Source organism: Aaosphaeria arxii, assembly GCF_010015735.1.
Source record: "Aaosphaeria arxii CBS 175.79 unplaced genomic scaffold BU24scaffold_3, whole genome shotgun sequence".
Taxonomy (NCBI): domain Eukaryota; kingdom Fungi; phylum Ascomycota; class Dothideomycetes; order Pleosporales; genus Aaosphaeria; species Aaosphaeria arxii.
The window spans coordinates 356,051-381,460 of record NW_022983476.1 but is presented as its reverse complement, the minus strand read 5'-3'; the positions used below and the strand labels follow the sequence as shown (position 1 = coordinate 381,460).

Sequence of the window (25,410 nt, the reverse complement as noted above, 5' to 3'; positions counted from 1 at the left end):
GCGCGCCTGATGGCCCGTGCGGCCGCGTCTAATTCACAGCTTCTTGGGAAATCGACATCCCACTTCTTCACAATCGTGCTGCCGCAGCTTCGCAAAATTCAGTGGAGAGTTATTGCAAGTTTTTGTCTTTTTCACAGAGATATCCTTCGCCGTGTTTCTACTAGTTTCTGAGCGACCAGACGAAAAATGACCGAACACCCTCCTCCTACGACAGCTTCCATTGCGATTGCCTGCGCTCTCGTAGCAGGCGTCACAGGCTACTTTGTCGGACAAGCGAAGTCTCTGGGGATATTTGGTGGTAGCCCAATCTCTGAACCATCAGGAGAGAAAGGGTCTGAGGCAGATGACTCAGATGAGTCCAGCGACGAGGACGATGCTGCGCTGAGCGAGTTTGCTGGTCACAATGAAGAATGCAAGATGGTATTGGTTGTCCGAACAGATCTCGGCATGACAAAAGGTGTGCCTTCTTCCCAAGCATGGCTTTCAATCATATGCTAAACGTGTTGTATAGGCAAGATAGGGGCCCAATGCGGTCATGCAACCCTCGCGTGCTATAAGCACTTCCTCAAAACCTCGCCGAACTCTCCGATTCTACGACGCTGGGAACGCTACGGCCAAATGAAGGTTGCGCTACAATGTAAAAGTGAGGAGGAATTGGAGACTCTACAGGCTCAGGCTTTGAGCTTAGGCATGGCGGCGCATATCATCCACGACGCAGGACGAACCCAGATTGCGAGTGGAAGCGCTACAGTCCTGGGAATCGGGCCAGCACCGAAGAGCGTTATGGATAAAGTCACAGGCGGTTTGAAGTTGCTATGAGCGGACGAGACTTGATGGACATTGAGAATCGGCTGGTCAGGAGAGCTGGACATCTCCCATTATAGAACGGTAGGCATTCGCCCAGTGAAACGCGCCTCTCAAAAGACGAACAATGCTGGCTCAACGATGATATGCGATCATGATCAGATTGATGCAGTTATGGCGCATTTCGCGCGATGCGGACAATACACGTAAATACACTTTAAATCAAGACTATGAAGGATTTCAAGCATGTATGTAGGCTGGACTGGGTTTTTCCTCAACTTCATGAGCCGACGGCCATCAGTGAAAGGATCAGGAATCAGTCGCCCAGGCACGTCTCCTCCACCGAGCTCGAACCGTGAGGTGAATTCAGGCTTTGGAAGGCGGCCAACTCTCTCTGCGACCTGTCGACCGGAAGATTTACATCATAAAAATTTGATGGCTCCATAATTCGGACGAACTGCCGCGCCGTCGACCAACACACCCCGTAGAGTGGCCGGGACAGCGCGACACAGGTCGTTGATGAGAGAAAGAAAACAGAGCAGAGCAGACAAATTTATTTGGTTTTGAGATTCGACATCTTGGCACGCTAGTAGTCCTTAGCGCCGGTAATTGACTGCAAAACGCGCCGACTTTCTGTCACGTGTTGTCCGCATCCCCATTTCGCGCCGCGGCCTACCCATGCCTGAAGAACTTCGCGATCCAGCTCACTCAGATTGTCCATCGAAGCACCCCACATCTAAACACCGACAACATGAGTGACGCTCTCTCCCTTTCCGTTGAAGAGGCGAACAAAATTCGCATCGCCATGGGCATGGCTCCATTGCCTGTCCCTGGCGGTGCGCCAGTCGCCGCTGGTCCTTCTTTTAAAGAAGCTAAAGAAGGCGATGATTCCGACGACGAACCCGCAAGTACCGTCGAAACCCGTCAAGCTGCTGCTTACGACAACTGGACCAAGCTACAAGACGAGGCCAATGCGAAAAAGAAACGCGAAGAGCGAGCCGCGGCGATCAAGAAAGAACGTGAGAGGGCCTCACGATCTGCGAAAATAGAAGGTCAGGGTCTCGCAGATGGCGGAGACGACGACGACGATATGGCCTGGCTCAGGGGGTCGAAGAAGCGACAGAAGAAGATTGCCAAGGCGGAGCAGATGCAAAAAGAGCTTGAAGAGCGCGAGCGTCAGGCACGAGAGGCTTTGCAATACACTGAAGCCGATCTCGCCGGAGTCAAAGTCGGACATGAGGTCAAGGAGTTCGAGGATGGCGAAGATCAGATCTTGGTGCTGAAAGACACGGCTGTCGACGAAGACGAGGATGATGAACTCGAGGCTGTCTCGTTACGAGAAAAAGAACGATTGCAAGAACGACTCGATTCGAAGAAGCGTAAGCGCGCCTACGATCCAAATGAAGTCGACGAAGACGGTCAAGGTTCACTCCTTGCGCAGTACGACGAGGAGATCGATGGCAAGAAACGGAAAGCATTTACACTCGATGGCCAGGGGAAAACTGTAGAAGAGCTACAGGCACAGGCACAAGCATCAAGCGCAGCCCAATTGAAGAGGGTTGCGGTCAGTCTCGACATCCTGAAGGACGACGCGCCAGTGAACGACTACATGGATATTTCGGAAGTCAAGATCAAAAAGCCGAAGAAGAAGAAGTCCAAAACCTCCCGTCGAAAACGCGTCGAGGAAGATGAAGACGTTTTTGTTACCCCTGGGGAAAATGCAGAGAATGAGATGGAGGTCGACGAAGTTGCAACGGAGGCTCCGAAGCCTAAGAAGAGTGTTTTTGACACCTCATTTGTTGATGATGACGACCTACAAGCTTCGCTTGCCGCACAACGCCGCAAAGCCCTCAAGCAGCGGAAGAAGACTAGACCGGAAGACCTCGCACGCCGCCTCCGCGAAGAAGCATCAGCTACACCAGACATTCAGGATTCTACAGAAGCCGAGGAGCCGGGCTTGGTCATAGATGAGACGTCCGAGTTCGTCCAGAATCTCGATCAATCCAAGATTGAAGAAGCTGAGGAGGAAGAACGACGGCGACGAAAGCCTAGTCACGTATCTAATGGCGCGGATTCCGTTGATCCTGATGCGACCGTTGTCAGGCCAGACGAAGATGGGGATATTGACATGGAACAATCCTACGCAGAGGCTGCAGAAGCGGAGGATCGTGCTGAAGCTCGTCAACAGGAGACTTCAAACAACCTGACTGCAACTGGTCTGGAGGTCGAAGAGACGGTCGATCGAGGCCTTGGTGCTACACTTAAACTCCTCAGGCAGCGAGGTGTTGTTCAGGACTCCAATGCTGCGGAGCTCACGAATCAGTACCGTGAGCGCCAGAGGTTCCTCGCGGACAAACAACGTGCTGAAGAGGAGTCCGAACGGATGGCTAAGGAACAACGTGAGCGAGAACGTGACTCTACACGCTGGAACAACATGTCTGCTCGTGAACGAGAAGATTGGGCGCGCAAGAACAATGCCAACCGCGATCAAATGAACAGTAGGAAGGCTGCCGACTTGATGAACAAGATGTACAAGCCCAATGTACAGCTCAATTACGTAGATGAGCACGGACGACACATGACCCCGAAGGAGGCCTTCAAGCAACTTAGTCACCAATTCCATGGAAAGGGAAGCGGCAATACCAAAACGCAAAAGCATCTTGACAAAATCGAAGCGGAAAAGAAGAAGATGGCCGAGAGTGCTTTGGATACTAGCCTTGCTGGTGGCATGAGCAATGCCCAGGCTCAACAGGGCAAGAAGCACAAGCAAGCTGGTGTTCGATTACAATGAGCGTTATCGTGTTTCATTCGGTCACTCAGGTCAGTTTACTTCTGCATTTTTATAAATGATTATAGTTATTAATAGAGCGTTCATGGTAGACCATCATCCTCATTATAATGGTATGCGCCGTTGATGTTTCTTGACTATCCGCCTTCTAGGTTTCAGCTTTCGATACTCAAAGACTTATGACATGCGAATCGTTGCAACGCCATCAAGGGCAAGTGTCATTTACGATATAGGTCGCTCTAACATAAGATCGCCTTTCGATTTTTTAACATGAGCTCTAATGCGCGGTCGTTGTGCTATGCATCGCCATGTCGCATCTGTAAGTATGTTTGCTGCTTAGTGCAGAGCAACACTGCTTGTTGCATCTTATCCCCACATCACAGCACCTATTTTCGGTTTATCATGCATCCCGTTGCATATACCCTACCGCGTGCCACCGGCACCTCAAATGCAAGCATTTATCTCCAGCAGATCCTCCACAGGCTAAATCAAGGCACTGGACATAGCGACCGGCGCAAAGGAATCGTGGGGTAAGCGGCCTTGGCGCCCTGGCCGTACATTAAATGCATTCATTACTCATAAAGTGATATGTGAGAATCCACACAGTTTCGTCCACTCTGGATCATTTTCTAGATTCTACACTTCTCGTGTCCGGGATGAGGTGGTTCCATGCAATTTACTACAAAGACCACCAAGCATCACGGTCTGAAGCACAAGTAGAGCAGGCCCCACAACGTTAATGCATACGCTTGATGTATATAATAGTAACCTTTAATCTTTACAATTCAGTGGCAAGAGCTCCTCCGACCTAGTGATCATGCATATTTCTTTCATCGTCCCAGCTCTTGCAGCGACCGCCATTGCGGCGCCATCTATCGGACCGCGACAGGCCGTGCAAAAGATTACTGTCGATGCTACAAAACAGTACCAGACCATAGACGGCTTCGGTTTCTCTGGTGCTTTTCAACGAGCCAACCTTATTGTCAATCTCAAGGAACCGAAACAATCCGAAGTTCTGAATCTGCTATTCAACACAACAACTGGAGCTGGATTTAGCATCGTCCGCAATGGCATCGGCTCAACAGTGGATAGCTCCAAGGACTTCATGAACACCATCCTCCCCAAGTGTCCCTCATCGCCTGATGGTGTCCCTGACTACAAGTGGGATGGAAAAGACAGTGGACAGTTGTTCTTGAGCCAACAGGCCGTCAAGTTTGGAGTCAAGACCTTCTATGGTAATGCTTGGAGTGCACCCGGTTGCATGAAGACGAACGGGAACGATGCGAATGGGGGATCTCTATGCGGCGTAAGTTGTACACCATACACACTCAGATCATGTCCTAATCGTTCCCTCAAGATCTCCGGAGCACGATGCAATAGCGGAGACTGGAGACAAGCATACGCCAATTATCTCGTGAAATACGTTCAGCTGTACGCTGAAAGTGGCGTCAAAGTAACACACCTTGGTTTCTTGAACGAACCTGACATGACCACCTCGTACGCGTCTATGCGATCTGATGGTACCCAAGCTGCCGAGTTTATCAAGATCCTTCGTCCTACATTGGACCGAAACAACCTCACCGATGTCGGTATCAATTGCTGTGAAGCCACTGGTTGGTCTATTGCGAATCAGCACGCTTCACAGATTGCGAGTGCTGGCGCCGACGGCATGATTTATGCAATGACCTCTCACGAGTACACAAGTCGCATTGGAAGCCCCATGCGCACCAAGGCCAAGGTTTGGCAAACTGAGTACTGTGATTTGAACGGTGGATGGAGCACTGGCTGGTATCAGAACGGTGGAGCAGGCGACGGTTTCACATGGGCCAACAATATCTTCAACGGCATTGTAAACTCGAACCTTTCTGCATACATCTTCTGGGAAGGCATCCAGGATCGCGCCACCAACAACAATAACAACGAAAAGTTGATCTTGGTCGAGGGCCAGACTTACCAAGTCAGCAAGAGGCTGTGGGCTTTCGCACAGTTCCGTGTGGTCAGGCCAGGCGCTGTTCGTATCGGAGCGAGCGGTGGATCGAATCTCAAGAGCGCAGCTTTCGCTAATGCAGATGGCAGTACTGCGGTGGTCGTCATCAACTCGGGAACTGGAGCGCAGACTGTTGGCATCAGTTTAGGGGCAGACGCATTGAAGGGAAAGACGGTTCAGGCATGGTACACCGACAACACTCATGATGCTAGCGTGACTGAAGTTAAGATTGGAGACGACGGAACAGCATCGGCGAGTGTGCCTGGACGAGGAATGATCAGCTTTTTGGTTAGTGGGACCACTACAAATGCTAAGGCAGCAGTATGAAGCAATTGGTAGATCGCAGTTGTTCGAATAGTCAAGGCACGAGATGAAAGAATTCAATCGCTCATCAATCATAATTCACAGACTATCTACATTTAGCATTATGAGTGAATGGGACTAGAGTCCACACAAGGGATTTTCACGTGACAAAGACATCAAAATCGCCTAATGATTCTTGTGGCTTGGTAAAGCAGGTGTTGTTGACCTTTGGTAGGTCAATGTAGATAGTAGATATGCTTTTTCTTTCACTGTCGTTCATTGTGCACCTCTGAGACCTGCACAATGCTGATGCTGGCCGATTCACTTCACAATGCGACCATTTCCCCCACCATCTATAAGGTCCCTTATTCGCCCTAATCCAAGTAAGTCAGGTATCACCGATTTTGAAACACAGTTGTCGCAATCAACAATGGCCAAGTTTTCACTCTCTCGTCTCTCCCGGAACATTTCCGAAGATAATCGACCATCCAAATTCCTAGGATTACGCATCCCCAAGAAAATCGTCATCAAGATATCAAGAAAGAAGTCTCCAACAACTACTCCCAATGCATCGAGAATATTCTCCCCCCAGACAGAAATTGCTCCGAGCATTGTTGACGTAGAGGAACAGTTGCAGGAACAACCAGCCCAGTTAGCCAACACTCCAGCTACTATCATCCAACAACATGAATCTATCAAGGATAAATCCATCGTGGATAGGCCTATTAAGCCGTTCGGAGTGAATGGATTCAGAGAAAGCACAGTACTTCTCGTCCAATCATCCCAGGAGGAAACCGTCTCGATAGCTCAGAGTAGCATCCACACTCAAGAAAGACAAGAAATATCGCAGGCCCGATCGAATGCAAGTATCCCTGTCACTGTCACTTCAGACTGTGCAAGTGAGGACGAATGCACAAAGTCACCAACAGAGAAGGATTCTGAGAAGATGATGCCCATGTTGATTCTACAACCAAGAGAAGAACGCATACCCACAATTCTGGAAAGTGTACGCACCCAGGAACTATCGCCGGCTCGATTCAGTTCAGGTGTAAGCATCCAACCACTGACAAGCATCCTCCAACCACTGGTTCAGTCACCACAACTGGACGACGAGTCACCCAAAACGAACACGATACCTGCATTATCATCTCGAAAGAGTACACCTGCTGAAGAAGGAGTGGAGGCTCGATCGATTATTGGTACTCCAGACACTGAGATTCTACGCTATACTAGCCTGGATGAACTAATAGGATCATCATCAGCAAAGAAAGATCCCAAGGACAAGACCAATGCACTGGTTCGTATTCCACGAGTAGAACATGTATTACGATCTCAGACCAGAATACCCACTAAGAGACGACCTCGGAATTGGCCAAAAGCAGCCAATCGCCCATATTGCAACGATCGATCCGACATAGCTGCGTTATTCGATCCGAATCAGGGTATCGAACTCCTCAACGGCGCCACTGTATTGGATCCGACGTCCATAGATCATATGTTACAACTACGTGACCTGCATTGGCAGTGGCGGAAACATTTTGGTCGAAAGACATCGCCCGGACGCTGTCCTGCTAGGATAACACCAGCTCGACCTTCCGTCGGGACATGTCTACTCAACGTGTATAGGCCGTCGCCTCAGCTACGAGGGCTGAAAGAGCCGTCAAAATGTGAACAGAGCCTTCGCGATGTGTTGCTCAAATACCAAAAGAGACAGCACGATCCAGAACCACAAGAGTCCCTTAGCGCCGAACAGAGTCTTCGCAATGTGCTGCTTAAGTACCAACCGAAAAGTCCTGGTCCCACGGGATATGTCTCATTCGACGACATCGGCATGCGCGAGAGACCATCTGCGTCAGGCTTCTCGCTGAAATTTCTAACATCTGTGTTCAGGATTCCTCGTCCGTCGAGAGCTTTGGCTGCGCTTAGGTGGACGGCGAACTCTCCAGACCGGCCAGCTTCGGACGTTAAACCGTCTGGGCGATCGTCGCACAGTTTCGGCGGATCTAAGGTTATTAGAAAGGTGAAGAGATTCTTCGCAAGATGGAAGGCCTTTAATGGCATGAGATGGGCTACTACAGGGGATAGAGAAAGAGATGAAGTAAGTGCCCATGCGATTTGATATTAACAAAGTAAACATAGTTTTCCTATGTAGTACAATTTCATAAGATTTCCATCAAGCCTCATATGACATTATGCATTGACAAGCGAGCTACCTTCGTACGTATCAAGTGATCATCTATTTCTCTATGTTCATGCGGACCTGGTCTAAAAGATTACGCCAAGGCTATCTGCGTTGAGTCTGAGTCTGCTGCTCCCTTTGCCACCGTATGAAAGTGTCCCTTCCAATCTCCCTTACCTTCCACATTTGCTCCCAGCTCTTCTGCTGCACGGGAACGGGATGACCCACGTATACTTGGTTTGGATGCAGAACTGCACTTGGCCAGAGATCTCTCGGGCGATGGCCTAAGGATGCCATCAGGGGATACACATCGTCAAAAATCAAAGTCCCAAGAACCCTCAACTGTTGAGGATAGCCTGGTGCAGTGGCGGCAATTAGACGGGGGTCGTATGCGGACGTATCGATGAGCTTGACGTAGCCTCCATAGTCCCCGTACGGCGCTGTCTCTTGGAACGCTACAGGTGGCTTCATGTATGAGTCGAAGCACTCGTCGTCCACGACTAAGAAGTCATGTTTCCAAGCTCTCCTGCGGCAATCTGGAGAGTTGCGGAATGCGGCGAAATGTCTGATGAAGATGTTAGTCGACCAGTATATCGTGTAATTGCAGCAGAGAACGCGATTTACCTCTTTGCAGCCAAAATACTGTTCTTCGAAAATCCCTTTGCCTGACCATCAACCCACTGCAGCCCCATGTTCGCTCTGATATCTTCAAACCCTTCGACCCACTGGCCGGCTTCCCGGAAATCGGCATGCAATTTGGTCAGGAACGCAGCCCATTCTTCCTTTGAGCGGTGGGTCAGGTTGTAAGCTACGTATCCCCATGTTTGGTCGCGTGGGCCTCCGTGGCTAAGCGACCACTCAGTTCGTGACTTGATGATCGTTATCCAATGCTCAGGCCCCAGCGTTCTCGGCTCCCCTCGAAGCTGTGTTCGAATGATCTGGTGCTGCTCTTTGGACTCGACCATCAAGGCCTCTATGTCCTCCTTGTTTGTATATACAGCATCAAGGTTATCAAGCAGGCGTTCGGACACTGGCCAGCTCATATTCGCAGACATTTCCTTGCATTCATCGTCTCTGAAAGGCATCGGAAACATCGTTCCTGCGACCTTGGACGGGAATCTCGACGGAGTGAAGCCTATGAAGTCGTCCATGGGCATCATAACCATGAAGTCTGCCTTTTGCACGAGCCTCGACAAGTCTGACCAGGCCTCTAGCAATTTCTTCGCAGCGTCCCTTGAATTTTCAGCCCCGTCTCTGGCTACGGCGGCATCATATCTTGCCTTTCCCTTCGCCACAATCTCTTCCACACGAGCAGCCATCCAACTGTGCGTCCGTGTCGACATGGTCTCAAACACTGCATGGATCCACTCCAGCCACAAGCCCGTCAAATTGATAGTCAAACCGAACCCCTTCTGCGCCCTCCGCATATTGAGCGCAGCCTGTAAGATCTCAAGTTCCTGAGCGATGAAATTGAAATTCTCTTTAATACCTCTTTGCGTGACGGGGTCTCCCAGCCACATAAACGTGTGAATGATCTCGAAGAGGAATTCGAAGGCGGGCTGCCAGTTTTCAAATTCATCAAGCCTCTTCTCTTTCCAGCGCTTGCCCGTCATGGGAATCTGGCCTTCCCACAACCTGGCGCGCATGTTGGATATGCGGCGCTCGATGGAAGCAACAAAGTTGCGGTTCGGGTCACGGTATGCTGCCAAGATGCGTTCCTGCGAACAAGATGAGGTCTGATTGTATGGCGCGGGCGCCCATGAAGCATATGGGTTTCCAGACAGAGGTACTTCGTCTTCTAGGAGCAAAGGCAGCTTTGTTCTGTCGCCATTGGGGAGGTTCCCCTCAAAGGCAAAGTCAAAAAAGAGGTAAACGGTGCTACTGGGTATAAGATTCTCGCCTTGTGGTAATTAGAAGACTGGATGAAAGAAGGCTTGATTTCAACGCACCAACCATCAATGCATTTACCGATTCTTTTGTGAATCCTTGCGCCCTATTGAGGTTCATGATGGCTTCCATGCCGGCCAATAGGCCAAAAAGATCGTCCGTCGCCATATTTCCCAATTATTACAATGCAGAGATAAGGCTTCGTATGCAGACGCTTAAGGAAGAGGAACACTACGGAGAGGTTTTATAGAAGGATTTAAGATCACGGGCTGTAGATGGGCTGGCTGTCGCGATTCGACCGCGATCCTAGCTCAGGAGGTGCAAATCTTCCTTTAGGTGTTTCTGCCTTGGCCGATACGACTAAGCCCAAACGAGTAGCTAGAATCAGGCAATCCATCGAAGTTGAAGCCTAGAGTTTTGTGCCCTCGTGCACTAATACATGTAATATTTACAATCATCTAAGTTCATATCTATGGAGTAAAATGCAGAAGAGCCTCATGTTTTCAACCAGGCTGCAGCGGTTGTCGCGACAGCCTGGTGGTGATCTCACCGAAGGACTAAACTCTCTTACAACTCTGTATGCTTAATTGATCCTGTGGGATTATTCTTTTCCCATTGCTCCAAGGGGACGACCTGTACGCCCCAGCCTTTCAGTTCCTCAATAGTGGCAGCCTTGATCGAATCGCTAAGCGTCTCTGTCGCATCTTCCACCAAAATGACCTCGTAGCCTAACTTGATGCCATCAATGCAAGTACCTCGCACACAGGCATCCGTAATCAATCCCGCGACGACGAGAGTCTTGATCCCGTGAAGCCTTAATTCGGAATCCATGGTGGTGAACCTATGGTACTGGTTGTCCGCGAAAGCGGAGTAGCTGTCAACGGAATGGTCCTGCGCCTTCTTGATGTAATGTACGGGCGTGCGATAGCCCTCTAGATTGTAGAGGCGCATCTTAAGATCTTGTTCGATTTCTGAGCCCCAGGTTCCCGGAACGCAGTGGGGGGCGAAGAGCATTTGGCTCTCAACCTTGGTAGGAGTATCGACGAATGGAACTTGGACGATATCGCCGGCTTTCTTGCCCTCATGGCTAGGGGCGAATGATACATGATCCTCTGGATGCCAATCTTGAGAGGCCACTAAAAAGGGCCACTCGTGGTCGTCGACGAGTTTATAGACTTGTGGGAGTATTGAAGGCGCGCGTGAATTGTTCAGCGAGCCGGTGATGAAATCATTTTGTATGTCGATGAGAACGAGCGCTGTATTCTTGTGCAGTTTGCTTGAGTACTACATACCGTTAGTGATGTCATCATTTCTTAGAAACAACTGAGTTGTAGTTACCGGGACTGCTTGACTGAGATCGAAGAGCGCTGAAAAGGCTACAGCCTGGATAAATGCGATTACGCTACGATGCATTTCTGAAGATCGAAAATACAGGAAGAAACAGAAGCAAATTATTAGCTAGTGCACAGTAAATGAGGGCATTTCAGTGTGATCAAATATGTATTTTTTGTAGGCTGTGGCAGTTCGTGTCAGGCATCCTTATCGGCGGGCACCGAAAAATGATAAGGCCAACCGATCGCGGTTGGTAAAGTCACAAGAGCAGGGATTGTGGCTCTGTTAAAACCTTGTTCTTCAATGTGGGCCTGGTAAGGCAACGAATGCTGACAATGAATAAAGAAAACTGTTATCTGGAATGTTATCAAAGGCACGATTTTCTGGTCAAATTGCGACAATGTTTCATGAAGCCAATGCAGGGGCACATTCAAAGAGCATTGCTGCTGCGATTTGTGTATTCATTGTTGAAATAATGAGTAGCAGGTAATTCCAATCATTTTGCAGCAATCTTCAATATCATGCAACCCCGCTCATGCTATGTTCATAGATGCTTATAGATCCTTGAGCATACTCAATACACCCGCCCAGGTCTCAACAACAGTAGGTTGAATTTGGGAGGCTGGCAGGCTGAATCCGTAAGTGCCCCTGTCTCTTAACTCATAGGTGTACGAGTAGGTTGCATTTCCAACGGCATCTGTGTAGTCGGTAGAATCGCCAGTAGTTGCGTATAGAGTTGAGCAAGCTGGACCAATGGTGTATGCAGTACCAGAGATGGCACGAATAGCCGCAGCAGCGCGGCTTGCAATCGACCGGTGCTGTGCATCGTTCTCCACCACACCGCTGCAGGTGTAACCATATGCTAAGATGCATGTCAGTAATTGCAATATTGTGTGGAATCGATTGTACGTACGCCAGAGGATATACTGTCCATATGAGTGGATGTCAAGATAGAGTCTAAGACCACGACCGTCACGAAGAGAGTTTACATGGGAAACCATTGCCCTGTTTTCGGGGGCGTCAGAAGCAGCGAGTCCCTTGAAGGTTTCCGAGCACGGGTTTGTGGATGCGCCGCCGGTAACCTCCCACTTATAAGGCCAGTTACGGTTGTTATCACGGCCAACGCACGTGCTAGTTGAGACTGTCTGGCGGTTCTTACGCCAGAGCCGGTCAGTAGTCTGAGTGTAAACAAAGCCTACACAGCATAAGCAAGTTATTTAAGTCACTAGAGAGATCACTTACCATCTGGGTTGACGATCGGGATGATATAGAAGTCGAACTTGTCAACAAGGGCCTTGACAGTGGTATCAGATGCGTATTTCGTGAGCAATTGATACGCCAGGTACTCAGTTGTCTTTGGATTGTTAGCTTATATAAGTATAGGTTCGATCGCTGCTAGATTGCAACTCACCATCGTTGAAATCCACTCTCGGGCATGGACCGTTCCATGGAACAGTACAGCAGGCTTTGAGCCCTTTCCACCGGATCCCCAAATGTGGATGCCGGTCAAGGCTCGCCCTTGGACAGAGTTGCCGATAGTAATGACCTCGGACTGGCTAGTATAGCCTCCCTGAAGATCGCGAAGGAATTGGATATGATCAGCGTAAGAGTGGTATGCGGTGAACCAAGTTGCACTTGGTACTGATTGTTCTTAGTATTCCTCAGGCTGGTAAACACGAGAGGGTACAAACCAGCATATGTACTGATGGGGCCCTCCTCGTCCAGAACTGCACCGACATCTTCAGTGAGGACGGTACTTTCGAGGGAGAGGGCTTCAAGAGCTTTGAGATTCTCAGGCGAAACGACTACATCCACCAATGCTGATTTTCCAGGATTCAGGATGTGGGCGGACAATTCCTGGATCTTACTTTCAACATCCTTGGCTCCCTTGGGCACGTTTACACGTAGGATCTTGAAGCCATGGTAATCTATCTTCTCCTCTGCCCGGGGGACAACAGAGGACAAGGCCAAAGGAAGCAAGAATGCAGAAAGAAGGATGGACTTCATGATGACTGAAGAAGTGGCTCGCGCTGTTCAATCCAGAGCGATGCTGAGCGAACCTTTTAAACAGCCATTTCTTCATCCTCTAAGTCTCGAAAACTGCAATGCATCTCGCTTACATTTATCTTCACCTGCCCATCTCGTCGCATCGCCGAACGAGATAGCACGCGATAGCAGGTGACACTGAGACTTGACATGGATCGAAGGGGAAGACAGCCTTGATGCAGGCGCGGGAGATGCGCTCGCGGAGAGAATCCTGATCGCTGGATGGATCATTAATCTATTTGCCCGTGGGGTGTATGTCTGGCGTCCCTTGCGAAGGGAAGGTGTGAATGGCTGTCGTGATCGCCTCGATCGCGGAGGCTTACTTGGCAACACCACTTCGGGCAGGTCACCAGCAGCGGAAAGCTTGGCTGGAATCATAAGGCCGAATTGCGTTGATTGTGTGCTCAGGTACACTCGAAGGTGCAAGTTTTGGGCGCTGTCCTAGGTAGGCAAGTAGATATGGAGCGGCGGTGTCGAAATGAATGGCTTGGCTAAGCCAGTTGCCACAGCGCTTGGTGTTGAGCACTTTATACATGATTGACGGAATCTCTTATAGCAATTTGACTATAGAAGAAGGAGATAAGGTCGAATAAACTATATCATACACCCAACAAAATCTTGTCTGACAGTAACCGACCCTGAAGACATGCTCACTGATGCATAACGGAATTGCGGTCTTAAATTTGGTTGATTTTCTATGAATTGCTACCTCTATCAAAAAGTTTCCTTGCATGACTATGCACGTTCTAAGTACAATCAAGCATAGGCGAGCCTCTCCCTCGTCCACCCAGGTCGCAAGTATTCACTGTCAAACTTCGAATTCCAGCTACTCTCCACAGCATATTGAGTCTCCAGTTTGATATCAATCTTTGCACCTTCATCGCTCTGAGCCCAGACAGCCAATCCGATCGTATTATCTCCATTATAGTTGAGAACACCGGGTGGGACGGGGAAGCGCCTCTCGTTTCCGACATACGGGTTGAATTTTCCGTATTGATAGCCGTTCACGAAGAGCTGTGCGCGGATCTTCTTCGAACCAACGGCGTTGAGGACGAATGCGAGTGAAACGTCAAGGCCGTCTTTAATGTTGAGAGGCACGACGGTGCGGTAGAATTGAATACCAGCACCCGAGAAGCCAGTAGAGGGTGAGCTGGTGGACCATTTAGAGTCGTCAAAGTCTGGCAAGTGCCAGCCGAGCCTCTCAGCCACGAGTCCTCCTTCGTTTAAGGTGCCACGAACGGGATCCAGTTTGCCCCCGTCGCGACCGGCAGTACCGGCAATCTTCCACTTTGTGAAAGTCGCTTCGCCTTGTAGCTGTGCGCCGAGAATGCCCCTTGGGTCAACGGCGCCGGCACGGAGGTCATGCCCAGTGTTGTCTTGAGTGATCAGAAGGACATTGGTACTGACATTGGTACCGTTGGAATGAACAGTGCCATTCGTGAATGACAAAGTCAAGTTACCGCTACCAACCGTAGAGTTACCAAGGTAGGAGCCGATGAAGTTTCCATTGAGCCAAGCACTCCAACCAAATGCCAGGCCACCTTGCAGAGACAGCTTGACGCCAGTTGCAGAGCCTTCAAAGTATCCACGGAAGAGATGGAAGCTATTGTGGATGTCGTAGTCATCTACGTAGAGGACTGGAAGTGTGTCTGGCTTTGTGGGATTCGGAGTGGTTTGGTGATCGGCATTGACCCACGCAATACCCGAGTCGTTGTACTCGGGTTTGCGCTCTGGGAGAGAGTCTTGTACCTTCCAGGAGTCGAGAGAAGGGAGCTGGATAGCTCCATTGAAGCCAGCATGGTGAGCGATGATGCTACCATGGGGAGACTTCTTGAGAGAGAGCTTTTTGCCATTCCAAGTGACTGACTTGACCTTCTTGGACACGAAGATTTCAATGTTGGTTGCATTCCCGATATCGCCGTCTAGATGCACTGTAGAATCAGACTGCTTGACACCTCGAACTAAGTAAGGACCCTGAACAAGGACTGATTGATCCACCGGCGCAAATGGGTCGTTGGACAAGTTTGGAGCCCAGAATAGATACGCGGTTGGCTTGTCTGCAACAACCACCTTCACCCCGTTGTCAAAGGTGAATACCGACTGGTCTTTCACACTTGAAACATTAATCGTCACACCATCGGCGGTCTTGAGCTGACTATAGTTTGCTCCTTGCTGACGTCCAGGATATTTAACGGCCTTCGCACCCTTGATATGGAACTCAGCAGACTCTCCTTCGCCAGCCCAGAGCACAACCACTGGGGTTCCGTCTACGATTGCGTAGGTGAGGACCTCAGCCGTAGAGTAAGTAAGAATGTTCTTGCCGATCTTGAAGTCGGTGACAATGATCTTCGATTGATGTCCATTTAGCACAATGGAGCCGCCGTGTTGAGGAATGGTCAAGTTACCAATGGACGTCCGAACATTGAGCTTGAAGCTTTCCTTAGTCGCAGATGGTGAGTACGAATGGATGGTGACGTAGAAGGCTCCGTTCGTATTGGGATTGCGCAGCTCGCTTGCAATGACTGCTGAATTGGTGGTGTAACTGGTGCTATTTGAGACTCGATCCGTGACAGTGAGGTCCTCTGCAACACGTGTGAAAAGCGCGAGGTTCTTGGTCTCGTGATATTTGTGACCAATCAAGCGTGTCTCGGAAATAGGTGAGCTGTAGTCGTAACTGGTGGCGACCACAGGGCATGCCAGTGCACCCCAGTTGGTTCCGCCAAACATCATGTACAGGCTGATGGCAGTAACTCGCTGTGACACGAGATTCCTGTAGAACCTATCATGCGTTAGTGCGGGCTAGAATGTGGAGTGAAATGTCAGACTCACAGATTGGCAAAGTCGGTGCCGATGTCACTCGGGCAACCACCTTCAGGACCACTCCAGGGATTGTACGAGCCACCCTGAAACTCAGGGAAGAAGCTTGGTTGTGTTGGAGAGAATTCCGTGAAGTAATCGTAGTAGTTTATGACCTTGTATGCGACGTACTCGCCATTGGTGCCAGTACACTCGTCGAGATTACAGCTCCAGCACGAGGGATAACTATCGACGCCTGCAACATCGACATTACCAGTAGCATTGGGAGCATAGTCATGAGACCAGCTCTTCGTGTTCATGTTGGGATCGTTGTGGATAAGCGGGACATCGATGCCATTTTCGCGAGCGGTATCCTCCAAAGCTGCCATGTAGCGGGCGGCTGGCTCGTATGGGATCTTCTTCTCTCGGTCTTGCCATTGCTCGCCATATTCGTTCTCGATCTGATAGACGATGACGTTTCCTCCGTTTGTGACAAGATGCTTGCTTGTAAGACGAGAGAACTCAGAGAAGTAAGGCTTCCATGCAGCTTCGTATCGAGGGTCATCGTCTCGAAGCTTTCCATAAGCTCCAGTGGTGAGCCAGAGCGGGAAGCCTCCGGCATTGGCCTCAGCATTTACGTAAGGTCCTGGGCGAACGATGACATATAGACCGACTTTCTTTGCGATCTCGAACAGTTTGGTAAAGTCGTGAGCGCCAGATGTGAAGTCGAGTGTCTGGTTGTTCGCACTGTGGTAGCCCCAATGGCCATAGAAGGCGAATGCCGTGAACCCAGAAGCCTTGATCTTCTGAAGCAGGTCCTCCCATACCTCTGGGACTGGGATTCGCCAATAATGGATCTCGCCAGAAAAAACGAAAAGTCGCTTTCCGTTGATTTTGAAGCTGTAATGATCCCATTGGACGACATCATTCAGTCCATTGTCGTGTAAAGGCCATTGGCTCGGAGGTGCTGCCTGTCCAGCGACAAGGGACTGGCTGGAAATAGATGAGAGAAGCGTCGTCAGACACGCGAATCCCTTGAGTAGCCTCATTGTCAATCTGATTGCGCGTATTCACTGAGCCATTGAATAACATCCAGATGAGTCGCCTTTTGTACTCGACATTGCATCACCGCCATTTCGATCTACAGGCACTTAATATAAAATTACCGGGTTGGCGATGCGCTACTCCGCTCAACCCCAGGGTCTGAATGGCGGGATGATGAACGTCCGCCCAAGATCCGGGAAAATGCATTATTAGACTCGGCCATACCTCAGCCGAGGTACCCAAAGCAGGAAGACTTCCGCTGTCATTGAGGTCGGAACATGAAATGAGTCTTGGTCGAGGATGTATTTCCAAGAAGAAGTAGGCTTGGAGAATTGAAGTTATTGAACAAGAGTTCTGTGTATTAGTGTATGGCCTCCATGTTTGTAGTTGTTTGGATAGTGACCCTCGTACTCGTATTCTCTGAGGGGGCTAAGCCGAATCCGGATAGCGACCCATATCACGTTTCTAATGATGAAAGCAGAAGAGAAATTATGTTGACAATGTTATTGGGTGAAATCATTCTTGTGCGCCTATACCATTGTTTAGAAATAAATTGTCTGTATGCAGGGGATGGGATGTTCCATGCACCGAACGCAGGAATACTCTAGAAGATCCGAAGAACGAGACCCTTGCTCGTCCATCTGTTCGTCTAGCTAGGATGAGTGTAGATGAGATTTGCTAGGGGAGCACATGATATTATCACTTGGTCTGAAAATATGAGAATGGCGCGGATAATGAATTGTCGACGAAGAGGCTACTGTACAGTTTTTCTTCAGCTTGCCGCGCGATCCCCATTCACCCACCCTCTCGCATCTTGACTCGGTTGAGTCAACATCGACGTGCTACCTAGACTCACCGTTTCAGTTCCCAGTGGGGCTGATCGAATACATAGTTGACCCAGGAGTACCAGATTTAAAGCTCCATCCAAGCAGGCTTCTGTTGACCTTGTACAAGGAGGCCGCCATGCTTCTTTCCACCCTTTGCTGGCAGAACCTCGCGCTCAGAATTGACCTTTGCAGTTGTTCTAAGGACATTACCCTTGACATCGAGGGCCTCAGCCACGATAGTGAGTCCACTTTGCTTGGGTAGAGTCAAACTGGTCTCGAAGCTTGTACGCTTGGTCTCACCAAGCAACGTTTTGCCGCCGAATCTGCCAGTAACGGCATAGAAGCGCCAGACACGAGTCTCAGTGTCGCCATTCCAAGAAACATAGACTGTGGTGCCATCATCATTCTCGAGAGCCACGATGGAGGGTTCTTCGTTGGGGAGACCGGTCCAGTTGTATCTGAAGCCACGATAATTCTCGACACCGAGACCAAGGTAACCAGAGTCCATATATGTGTGAAACAGAACATTGCCTTCGCTGTCATATTCTGTGAGAGCTCCCTCAGAACCCCAGTTTACAATGACATTGCCGTTGGGAAGAAGCTGAGTGGAGCCTTGAGACTTGGACCGGAGATCATCAGGCGGGTAGAAACCTTGTACCAGCTCCGCAGTCCAAGCTGTAGTATTGAGCTTAATGATCTTGCCACTGCTAGTAGGTGCAGTGTGGACTTCCGTGCCGCGACCGTCTTCGGTGCCGTGAGCCGAGTTATCATAGAGCGAGATGATTTCGATATCGTCGCCATCATCCTCGGATTTGAGTTCGGGATGAAAGCGAGCGTGATGTTGGAAGCAGAAGGTCACATTCTCTCCAAGTTTGAAAGATGATTTGTTGCCATCTAGACGCCAGATAATAGAACCATCGGAGCCGTTGATCTTGTGGACCGAGCAAGCGTCACGAGCAGAGACGATGTAGTCACCATCGGAGTTCTTGTCGACACTGTTGATATGGAAGTAGTCCCAAGCATCAGAGGAGTTGTATCCAGAACCAGCCTGGCCGGGATTGATGGGAAGAATAGCCTCTGTCGAAGGTCAGTGATACGATTCCACGACAAGGTGGGCAGGGTGCATTACCATCAGGTGCGACGTGATCAAGACTAGCCCATTCAAAGAGCAACTCGCCGGTAGTGATATCAAGCTCTGCGCATGGTCAGTTTTCATTTTCCACATATCAAATGTTGTTGCACTTCGTACCTTGGAAGATTGCGTTAACAATCCACTGCTGCTCCTCGCTTGCACCATACGCAGTCAGGTCACGTGGAACAGGTTGGTAAACTTGGATAACAGCAGTGTTGTCGCTCACGACATGGAATTCGTGTTTATCGGTGAGCTTGTGATTACCAGCGCGCAGCTCCCGAACTGTCTCATAGTGCTGGTCCATAATAGTTGTGTGACCGTGACTGCACATTCTTGATTAGATATATTCACAATTGAAAGGCGGAGCGGAGTCTCTTACCCATGGCCATAACCAGCATTGTGGTCACCTTCGAAACTGAAGAGCACGTCTCGACCCTTCCACTTAGCAGCCTGGAAGTTGGTAGACCAAATGGAATAGATTCCATAGCCGGACCAAATAAGATCTCCGTTGTCACGAAAGATGTATGGTCCAGCCTGGCGGGGACCATGCTGTTCAAACGCAGTGTCTGGGTAGCCCGCGAAAGGAGCAACAAAAAGGAATCCCTGTTCGACATTGTCTGCCGCGGGAATGGTGATGTTGAGGCGAGGAATGGCAAGATCAGTGCGAGATTTGTACTGCCAATCGGCAGCTGCAAGCTGCAGTACAGATGCCGCAACAATGAACCGCTTCATGATTCGATTGTACTGGAGGGGTTAGAAACCGATAAATTCCTCATCTTGCTGGAAGGGTACATTGACCTTGTGTAGGTTTCTGGACTATAAGGACGACTTTGCTGATTGATTGAATATGCGAGGGCGTGGAGGTTTGTTGACAGTATGAACGATGTTACGGTATTGAGTTTCAAGTTGAAGTGGAAATGCCTTGAACTTATGACGCAGGCGGAGATGGCAGAGATGGCGGGGGCGTCTGAACCACCTTGCCGATCTAGCGCATGAAGCGTCAACACCAAACGTTATTGCGTGCTGCTTCAATGACCTCCTCCATTCCACAAAATTGCCGGCATTAGCGAACACCAACCAGTGACATCGACTTAAATCAAAGGATAGACAGGGACTTGAAGTACTTCGACCGTTGTTTGGCACGGGTAAGCTCGAATACGACGAAGTGCATGACGTTACGGGAATCTTGGATGCAAGTCTGCCTCCACCTTTAAACGCTCCGAACTCGCACAACGGCTCGGGTACCTGTTCCTGGAAATCTCGATCCATAGTTATCTTCATTGGGTAACAAATCAAAAAGGTTTATCATTGCGCAGTCCAGGAGTATTGGTAGCGGAGAACGGGCGCCTGAACATAAAGAAAATTTTCAACTTGCACCGCTGTAGAGCAACAAGAAACACTATTTGAGTGTGATTGCGTGCTTCTGAATGGAATCTACACGATCTCTGCAATGACTCTACTTCGCGACGACGAGGACAATTCCGTCCAAGAACCCAATGAGGACACTCCCCTGCTGAAGGCGCCCGATGAGGAGAATTGGACGCCGCCGCGGGGTTTCGTGTGGATTGAGTTCGCAATCTTTGCGAATGTCTTCCTATATGGGTTCGATGGAACGATTACAGCAGCTACCTATGCTATTATCAGTTCCGATTTCGATGCAGCCAATACGGCCTCTTGGTTGACAACCTCTTATCTTGTTACGAGCACCGCCTTCCAACCTTTGTATGGCCGATTCTCAGATATCTTTGGTCGGCGCATCTGTTTTTTCGTATCTACTGTCACCTTCGCTGCAGGATGTCTCGGCTGTGGCCTTGCTACCAACATTGTCCTGCTCAATTGCATGCGTGCTTTGACGGGCTTTGGAGGTGGAGGTCTGATGACAATGGGTATGAGGCCGGTGAAACCCCAGTATACTTTCAAGTATTAACGCAATCTAGCAACTATCGTTAACTCGGACATGATTCCTTTCAAACGGCGAGGAATGTACCAAGCGCTGCAAAATGCGATGTTCGGTTTTGGCGCAATTTGCGGTGCCTCCTTTGGTGGCTCTGTGGCCGATAGCATTGTAAGTAGAACTTTATATCATAAAGTGTGTTGTAACTAATAATAAAAAAGGGATGGCGATGGTGCTTCCTTCTGCAAGTACCTATTTCTGCAATCGCCCTTTTCTTGGGTTATCTGGTTATTAAGAATCCCCTCGAACTCCATCCTACCTGGCAGGACATTCGTGCCAAGGTTGATTTTGCTGGAGCACTCCTCCTAGTCACTGCTATATCTATCCAGCTCGTCGGCTTAAGCTTAGGTGGCAACGAGCTTCCGTGGAGCAATGGTTGGGTTATTGGGTCTCTGGTCGGCAGCCTCGTGCTTCTCGCTCTCTTCATCTATGTCGAGGCAACAACAACAGCTATCCCAGTGATACCGTTACGTCAACTAGTTGGACGAAACCCAGTTGCGGTGCAAATATCTAATGTCTGTGCTGGCACAGCAGCTTACGCGGTACATTCATCTACCCTCCCTTTGCTTACCACTCATCTAATCTGCAATTGTAGTATCTGTTCATGTTGCCTCTATTCTTCCAAGTCGTCCTCCTCGATTCTGCAACAAAAGCGGGCGCACGATTGGCGATCCCCTCACTTGCGACACCAATCGGTGGTCTCATCTCCGGCGTTGTCATGTCACGCTGGGGAAGACTGATCCCACTGGTTCGAATCGGAGCTACATTGATGACTTTTGGAAACGCTTTGGTCACTTCTCTCTCTTTTCATGACAAGACATGGAAATATCTGGTTTTCATCTTTCCAGCGAACCTTGGACAAGGAATCATCTATCCAGCCATCCTTTTCACCACACTTGCTTCATTTGACCATGCAGACCATGCGGTCTCTGCGTCTACAGTGTATCTTATCAGATCACTTGGGAGTGTATGGGGGGTAGCAGTTACCGCTACAATCGTGCAAAACACTTTGAGCTGGAGACTTCCCGGCGCACTGGCTGATGTACCAAATAAGGATAAGGTGAGACATCTAGCGTACAACATTGATGAAGAGACATTGACAATACCTAGATCATTGATGATATCCGTCATTCCGTAACTGCTTTGCATCATCTTTCTCCAGAGATTCAACTCAAGGCTCGCTTGGTGTATTATGACGGTATCCGGTATTCATTCGCAGCGTCAACAGTCATTGCTGCAATTGCTATTATTGCGAGCTTGTTTGCATATAATGCGGGTTTACGGAACACACACTGAGTTTGATTTTACTTAGATAGAGGCACATTTGGATAGATTACGATTACAACCCTATGGAAATGGCTTTATGGGCAGAGCTATTGACACAGTCCCGGGTACCACAGAAAGACCCATGCATGAAACTAGATAAATTGAAGGGAATTCACTACGCGTAGTAAAATGTCTTTCTCCGCGGCCTTATTCAAGTATTCAGTCTAGCAGAGCGAATTAGAAATGCACATATATGACGGGAGCTTCTGTGTGGTGGCCATCTTTCCGCTCAAGCCGTTCGTCCCACAACGACACGCGCGAGCCGTGACCATGCATCAGGCCTGCTACCAACCCTGTCAACCATGTTGTTGGGAGACCATCGCGAGAGAAGTGTGATCGTTAGCTGAACCCAGTTCGTGGGAGTTGCGATCTCGGACGTTATGTGGCACACGAATCAGGCCAGGCTGTGAACCCTTAGTGTCATCACGCAATAGAAGGATGTATATCGCGAATATCCCACCATGACATGCCAGGAACGTGGAATAGGTCAGACTCGTAGATAGCGGAAGATTACCGAGCGCAAGACTTGATATAATATCTTAGGAGGTTGGAGAATCTCGAAGTCTTCGCAGTTCGTTTCTGTTATTCAAAGATACTTCTTCGATTATATCTGAATACAATTGTTCATCTGCAAACACCACAATGTCTGACGAAAAGCGCATTGATCAGGGCACTTCCCCTGCCGAAAGCACCACTGACAGTGGCATCGATGACTACCCGACATCTGCTCCCCAACTCGGATCGGTTGAACCGCATGTCTTCAGTGACCCTGTTCGCTGCCAGCACTGGCAAGACATCTACGAAACGGCGAAATACGAAGGTAGAGCCAGGTTTGACCCAAATCTTACCTGGTCGCCTCAGAGTGAACGTCTACTTAAAAGGAAGGTAGCCCCATAAAAGAAAACCCAGCGACCAGAAATCTATGAACGAGTTGATCTCTTTGAATTTGAGAATGCAGAAGCTGATTCATTGTGTTGCAGTTGGACTGGCGTATAATGGCTTGGGTTTGGATTATGTTTTCAAGCATGGATCTTGTGAGACGTAACATTAACCGTGCGGTTTCTGATAACATGGTAAGTAACATGGTTCCCGATCGAAATGGGGAATACAAAGTCATAGGCTATAGCTCGATGATATTGGTGTCAACACCAACGACTACAATACTGGCCAGACCATCTACCTTGTCTGCTTTCTCATCGCCGAACTCCCTGGTGGCCTAATAAGCAAGAAGGTTGGACCCTTCCGCTACACGCCAGCAATCATCGTGACCTGGGGTGTTCTTTGCGCTGCCCAGGCTGCTATCAACAATCGTGCTAGCTTCTGGGCTTTCCGTGCACTCCTAGGCTTCGTACAGGGTGGTTTCATTCCTGAAATGGTTCTTTACCTATCATACTTCTACAAGAGCAATGAACTTCCGTTCAGGTTGTCCATCTTTTATACCGTCATTCCATTGACGCAGTCCTATGGTGCTATCCTGGCTGCCGGTCTTTTGGCGATGCGTGGTATTCGAGGCTGGGGTGGCTGGCAATGGCTGTAAGCACAAACTCCATTCAAGTGCTCGGAATATTATTAACGAGTTTCAGGTTCCTTGTCGAGGGTCTCATTGCAGTCGTAATTGGCATCGTATCCTTCTTCGTCATGCCCGCTTCGGTCACTGAGGGTGCTGCTGCATTCAAGCGCCCCGATGGTAGCAACAAATGGTGGACTCTGGAAGAGGAGAAGATCCTTGTGAATCGCATCCTCCGCGACGATCCTACAAAAGGCGACATGAACAATCGACAGGCTGTTTCCTTGAAGGGTATGTGGGTCGCATTGACAAATGTTGACTTGTGGCCCATCTTCTTCGTTGGTAAGTGAAACTTTGTGACAAGTGTGGTTGTACCCCGTTGCTAACCTTCAAGGTTTGTGGGCATGGATTCCATTCCAACCCTGCGCCAACTACCTCTCATTGATCCTCCGAAACATGGGGTACAGCGTCTTTGAAGCCAACATGCTGGCTATACCCGGTTACATGCTCTTCGCCATCAACGTTCTAGCTTGTGGCTGGCTGTCTGAAAAGCTCAATGAACGTAGCCTTATTGCCTCCATCAGTAACATCTGGATGTTGCCATTCTTCATCGCGCTCGTCTGCATACCGGACAGTTCTAGCCCCTGGATTCGTTACACCTTGCTGACAGGTATTGCTGGTATCCCATATACACACTCCATCCTAGTCGGCATGACTTCTCGTAACGCGCGTAACGTGGGAACACGGGCGGTTAGCACTGCCGTCTACAATATGACCTACCAAGTGGGTTCCATCATTGCAGTCAACATCTATCGTGAGGGTAAGAAATCTCATTTTCCCTGCTTCATCTGCCACCGGTCTAATGTTATTCAAACAGAGGACAAGCCGTACTATCATAAGGGCAACAGAGCGCTTCTTGGCCTTTGCGCCGCCAACATTGTGCTGTTCTGGCTGATGAAAGCATTCTATGTTTGGCGCAATAAGGTCAAGTCCAGACAGCTGGAGGAAATGTCCGTCGAGGAGCGAAAGCACACTATCGATACGCGTTTTGCTCATTAGGCGTCTTCATCCTTGCGGCGTCGTTACAGTGCCATCGACATAACCTTAAGCCCCATGTCAAATGACGCCGCCAATGATAGTCAATGCGTATCACAAAAGCCCACAAATCTGGCATATCCTATCTCTCCCATGCCCTTCTTAAACTATGTTATGCTTTCGCAGCTCACACTCGTTTGTTGTTGGTAGTCTGTCTTTATTTAGCTCATTCGTAGATTGTTTGAATTCTGTTTGCGAGACATGACTTCAATGCATTAAATGTGTTCTAGTGTCGCACAGGCGCGTAATGCCAGTCCTTCGATCCAGGACTTGATCGTGAATGGTATATCACGTGATTAACACAAACATTCCCAGTCCGACCAGTAACTACTTGGTCAGAGACGTTGACGTGGAGTATCTGATTCAACTCATATGAAACATAGCATCCGTCTTAACGCGACCA

At 49.3% G+C, this 25,410-nt stretch overlaps 11 protein-coding genes across 11 annotated transcripts; 6 read left to right on the top strand and 5 right to left on the bottom strand.

The window, feature by feature from the left end:
• Window positions 1-186: 186 nt before the first annotated feature.
• On the top strand, window positions 187-819 carry BU24DRAFT_460066 (peptidyl-tRNA hydrolase; the record flags this gene model as incomplete). Its single annotated transcript, XM_033531786.1, has 2 exons — window positions 187-457; window positions 512-819. The coding sequence occupies 2 exons, from the start codon at window positions 187-189 to the stop codon at window positions 817-819; spliced, it is 579 nt and encodes a 192-aa protein (XP_033385298.1).
• A 642-nt stretch (window positions 820-1,461) lies between these two features.
• BU24DRAFT_141100 (uncharacterized protein) lies at window positions 1,462-3,759 on the top strand. Its single transcript, XM_033521133.1, has 2 exons — window positions 1,462-3,624; window positions 3,685-3,759. Exon 1 carries the CDS (start codon window positions 1,556-1,558, stop codon window positions 3,593-3,595), a length of 2,040 nt encoding a protein of 679 aa, XP_033385297.1. The 5' UTR covers window positions 1,462-1,555; the 3' UTR covers window positions 3,596-3,624; window positions 3,685-3,759.
• A 650-nt stretch (window positions 3,760-4,409) lies between these two features.
• BU24DRAFT_448739 (glycoside hydrolase family 30 protein) lies at window positions 4,410-5,942 on the top strand (the record flags this gene model as incomplete). Its single annotated transcript, XM_033530910.1, has 2 exons — window positions 4,410-4,898; window positions 4,950-5,942. 2 exons carry the CDS (start codon window positions 4,410-4,412, stop codon window positions 5,904-5,906), a joined length of 1,446 nt encoding a protein of 481 aa, XP_033385296.1. The 3' UTR covers window positions 5,907-5,942.
• A 370-nt stretch (window positions 5,943-6,312) lies between these two features.
• BU24DRAFT_477983 (uncharacterized protein) lies at window positions 6,313-8,001 on the top strand (the record flags this gene model as incomplete). The annotated part of the gene is made up of 1 exon (XM_033533016.1): window positions 6,313-8,001. The coding sequence occupies one exon, from the start codon at window positions 6,313-6,315 to the stop codon at window positions 7,999-8,001; it is 1,689 nt and encodes a 562-aa protein (XP_033385295.1).
• Window positions 8,002-8,166: 165 nt separating this feature from the next.
• Window positions 8,167-10,116, bottom strand: BU24DRAFT_407044 (uncharacterized protein; the record flags this gene model as incomplete). Its single annotated transcript, XM_033525793.1, has 3 exons — window positions 8,167-8,626; window positions 8,686-9,961; window positions 10,011-10,116. The coding sequence occupies 3 exons, from the start codon at window positions 10,114-10,116 to the stop codon at window positions 8,167-8,169; spliced, it is 1,842 nt and encodes a 613-aa protein (XP_033385294.1).
• Window positions 10,117-10,515: 399 nt separating this feature from the next.
• On the bottom strand, window positions 10,516-11,361 carry BU24DRAFT_460061 (Isochorismatase hydrolase; the record flags this gene model as incomplete). The annotated part of the gene is made up of 2 exons (XM_033531785.1): window positions 10,516-11,232; window positions 11,287-11,361. The coding sequence occupies 2 exons, from the start codon at window positions 11,359-11,361 to the stop codon at window positions 10,516-10,518; spliced, it is 792 nt and encodes a 263-aa protein (XP_033385293.1).
• A 473-nt stretch (window positions 11,362-11,834) lies between these two features.
• On the bottom strand, window positions 11,835-13,287 carry BU24DRAFT_387829 (uncharacterized protein; the record flags this gene model as incomplete). Its single annotated transcript, XM_033524985.1, has 5 exons — window positions 11,835-12,142; window positions 12,194-12,475; window positions 12,523-12,634; window positions 12,692-12,914; window positions 12,968-13,287. The coding sequence occupies 5 exons, from the start codon at window positions 13,285-13,287 to the stop codon at window positions 11,835-11,837; spliced, it is 1,245 nt and encodes a 414-aa protein (XP_033385292.1).
• Window positions 13,288-14,066: 779 nt separating this feature from the next.
• BU24DRAFT_366418 (glycoside hydrolase family 35 protein) lies at window positions 14,067-17,171 on the bottom strand (the record flags this gene model as incomplete). Its single annotated transcript, XM_033524311.1, has 2 exons — window positions 14,067-16,105; window positions 16,156-17,171. The coding sequence occupies 2 exons, from the start codon at window positions 17,169-17,171 to the stop codon at window positions 14,083-14,085; spliced, it is 3,039 nt and encodes a 1,012-aa protein (XP_033385291.1). The 3' UTR covers window positions 14,067-14,082.
• A 738-nt stretch (window positions 17,172-17,909) lies between these two features.
• Window positions 17,910-20,048, bottom strand: BU24DRAFT_419992 (uncharacterized protein). Its single transcript, XM_033527360.1, has 4 exons — window positions 19,505-20,048; window positions 19,243-19,448; window positions 19,123-19,188; window positions 17,910-19,070 (listed from the first exon to the last, which is right to left on the bottom strand). The coding sequence occupies exons 1-4, from the start codon at window positions 19,855-19,857 to the stop codon at window positions 18,079-18,081; spliced, it is 1,617 nt and encodes a 538-aa protein (XP_033385290.1). The 5' UTR covers window positions 19,858-20,048; the 3' UTR covers window positions 17,910-18,078.
• Window positions 20,049-20,150: 102 nt separating this feature from the next.
• BU24DRAFT_366413 (MFS general substrate transporter) lies at window positions 20,151-22,594 on the top strand. The gene is made up of 5 exons (XM_033524310.1): window positions 20,151-21,011; window positions 21,063-21,190; window positions 21,241-21,621; window positions 21,675-22,139; window positions 22,190-22,594. The coding sequence occupies exons 1-5, from the start codon at window positions 20,576-20,578 to the stop codon at window positions 22,373-22,375; spliced, it is 1,596 nt and encodes a 531-aa protein (XP_033385289.1). The 5' UTR covers window positions 20,151-20,575; the 3' UTR covers window positions 22,376-22,594.
• Window positions 22,595-23,004: 410 nt separating this feature from the next.
• On the top strand, window positions 23,005-24,971 carry BU24DRAFT_440115 (allantoate permease; the record flags this gene model as incomplete). The annotated part of the gene is made up of 6 exons (XM_033530352.1): window positions 23,005-23,290; window positions 23,386-23,478; window positions 23,532-23,938; window positions 23,989-24,254; window positions 24,307-24,732; window positions 24,790-24,971. The coding sequence occupies exons 1-6, from the start codon at window positions 23,048-23,050 to the stop codon at window positions 24,969-24,971; spliced, it is 1,617 nt and encodes a 538-aa protein (XP_033385288.1). The 5' UTR covers window positions 23,005-23,047.
• Between the last annotated feature and the right edge of the window lie 439 nt (window positions 24,972-25,410).

What these genes read in the sequence shown, in the direction of transcription:
- BU24DRAFT_141100 (XM_033521133.1), top strand. Translation starts at nt 1,556, where the DNA reads ATGAGTGACGCTCTCTCCCTTTCCGTTGAAGAGGCGAACAAAATTCGC.
- BU24DRAFT_419992 (XM_033527360.1), bottom strand. Translation starts at nt 19,857, where the DNA reads ATGAAGCGGTTCATTGTTGCGGCATCTGTACTGCAGCTTGCAGCTGCC. An exon ending in AATGCTGGTTATGGCCATGG is followed by an intron (nt 19,449 to 19,504) that starts GTAAGAGACTCC and finishes AAGAATGTGCAG; the next exon opens with TCACGGTCACACAACTATTA. An exon ending in TGATCACGTCGCACCTGATG is followed by an intron (nt 19,071 to 19,122) that starts GTAATGCACCCT and finishes GACCTTCGACAG; the next exon opens with AGGCTATTCTTCCCATCAAT.
- BU24DRAFT_366413 (XM_033524310.1), top strand. Translation starts at nt 20,576, where the DNA reads ATGACTCTACTTCGCGACGACGAGGACAATTCCGTCCAAGAACCCAAT. An exon ending in TGGAGGTCTGATGACAATGG is followed by an intron (nt 21,012 to 21,062) that starts GTATGAGGCCGG and finishes AACGCAATCTAG; the next exon opens with CAACTATCGTTAACTCGGAC. An exon ending in GCTCTGTGGCCGATAGCATT is followed by an intron (nt 21,191 to 21,240) that starts GTAAGTAGAACT and finishes ATAATAAAAAAG; the next exon opens with GGATGGCGATGGTGCTTCCT.